At 36.4% G+C, this 2,370-nt stretch overlaps 1 protein-coding gene across 1 annotated transcript in view; it reads left to right on the top strand.

Annotated features, from left to right (window-relative positions):
* Positions 1-102: 102 nt before the first annotated feature.
* ECM2 (extracellular matrix protein 2, female organ and adipocyte specific) overlaps positions 103-2,370 on the top strand; it is a gene marked incomplete at its 5' end in the record, with an annotated part of 8,755 nt that continues 6,487 nt past the window's right edge. Inside the window, 2 exons of the mRNA XM_008935566.1 lie at positions 103-579; positions 903-1,018. Coding sequence (XP_008933814.1) covers positions 103-579; positions 903-1,018 — 593 coding nt within the window. The remainder of the gene's footprint in view (positions 580-902; positions 1,019-2,370) is intronic.

The raw sequence follows: 2,370 nt of genomic DNA on the forward strand, positions 1-2,370 counted from the left end.
CCCCCATGAGGACCAGGGCTTGTGACTCTTTTTACTATATGAGGTGAATAACTTTTACTAATTTTTTTTTTTTTTTTCCCTGTTCTCACTGCCTCTGCTTAGCCTCCTCTTTGGATTCAAGTATTATTTCACCGGATGACATAAGTGAGTTGTCCGGTGATTCTCCAGAACCCAATGACCTTGACAACAACAATGTGTTGTCATCAGCACGTACTCAAACTGGAAAAGATAAACTGCTTAGAACAGAAGTGGTGGAGATTAAAGAGCATCTTAAGAAGAATGAAAAGAAAAGAAAAAGGAAAGGAAAAAAAAATCGGCAGAAGCATAAAGCCCATCACAGAGAAAAGAAGCCTATCACAAGAAAGGAAGCTGCAGAAGAAGAAGTACGAGATGAAAGTGATGAAGATGATGGTACTTTCAGAATTCCATCTCATTTCCCAATTCCTGTTCCACCCATAGAAGCTCCTCCTTTGCCACCTGGATGTTCCACCTCAGACACCGCAGTAAGCTGTATTAATGCCAAACTCACACAAATACCACCAATTTCAGATCCAGATCTAAGAAGCCTAGACTTTACAGGTAAGCAATGGGTCTATGTTGCATGATTTTTCTCACGAAGCAACATTACCTATTCTCAAATGTAGTCAGCAATAGTGTTAATACTTCATCGTTCCTTACCAAAGAAATGTGTTAGAATGAATTTTACAGCTAAGCCTCTAAAATAAAAAAAAAAATTGTTAGATTTGCTTACTAGTGTTTAAATACTAATACAAATATATCTACACACAATTATTGTATGTAATACAACTATTTGTGTAATATGTTTTTAATCTACAATACTACACAACTGAGATGCATACTGTAATTAATAATTCAAACTATTTTCTTGAATTCTGTTCTAGGAAACAGTATCACTACTATTTCAGATGAAGCATTCAACGGCATACCTAATTTGGAATGGATTGATCTGAGTAAAAACAATATTACCTCTCCTGGGATAGGTCCACAGGCTTTCAAAGTAAGAAAGGCTAGACTTTCTACTATCCTATGACTAATTACTCCTTAAAGAAAAGTTTTTTCTGCTTTTCAGTCTATGGATCTAAAATAGCTTGCACCTAATATGAGAAACCATTGTATACACTTAAGCCTGGCTATTTCAAGAACTCTCATCATAATCAAGAATATCTAGAGACTTTTGAATGACATTCACCAAGTATTAAATGTGAAGCAGTAAGAGAGAGTCCATTTTCTGATATTTTATCAGTTCCAGTTGAGAGATTTCAGAATTAAAGGGCTCATATTCCATTAACAACTCCTGGGATACTCAGGTGCAACATCTGTAAATCTATGTACCATCTTTCTCACCACATTAGCTCTGTAAAGCTTACGCTCTCACACTCCCCAAAGGATTTGCCTGTGGATTTGTGTTGCTATATAAATCCACTCACTACTAGTGCATTAAATCAGTAATTACCTCACGTAATCAATCAACAATAAACATATGCTTCTTCTTGACTATCTTCAATGAGAAACTTCTAAGCATAGCTGCTTACTGAAAGAACAGCTTTTCATAAAACAGTCCAAAAAATCTTTCTATATTCAGCCTTTTTCTTGCAAGGGGAATTTACATGTAACATGCTGTTTATCTGCATCCATGTGTTCCCCACCTGAAGACAGAATAGTCTCATCATAATTTCTCATGCAAGCAAGTACATACAGGTAGTAATTCAAGTGTGGAAATAAGGCATCAAGACCCTGCTTTTTCAAGCAAAATGAATACAAAAGGCATATGAACAATAAATGAAATTATCACAGTATGTTTTAATTTTGTTTCCTGCCATGTACAACCAGCCTGGTAGACTCTGTATATCACCTCTCCCTGTCTAACATGAACAGTTTTGGTTGATTTCAGAGGACGTCAGTTTCTACAACTCCTGTGAAATCGAAGCAGCTGGAAAATCCAGAGCAGGAAGATTTCTCAATCATAAAATACATTTGAGTAAGGATCCTCACACACCAGGCAGTTCAGACAATAGAGGAAAGCAGGCTTCTGTGGATCCACTGCTAGAACAACTCCACTTTTTTAAGGTTGATCCAATGCTAGAACAACTCCACCTTTACTGTAGGATTACTGGTGTGCATTTATCAAAATGAAGCTATGATAATTTTTCACACCAATTTTTTGAGCTGGTGCACGTAATAAAAATCTGAGGTCACTGAAAAAGTTGCCACCACTATGCTTGAGTGAAGCAAATTTGCTGATGTACAGGAATCCATCAATCTGTTCACAAATGAGGAGTATAAATGCATAACCTATAAATGTATGTAACTCCTGAAACGTGAAGTAGTGTAGTAAGGTAATACCTACAC

Source organism: Merops nubicus, unplaced genomic scaffold, assembly GCF_000691845.1.
Source record: "Merops nubicus isolate BGI_N331 unplaced genomic scaffold, ASM69184v1 scaffold40932, whole genome shotgun sequence".
NCBI lineage: Eukaryota > Metazoa > Chordata > Aves > Coraciiformes > Meropidae > Merops > Merops nubicus.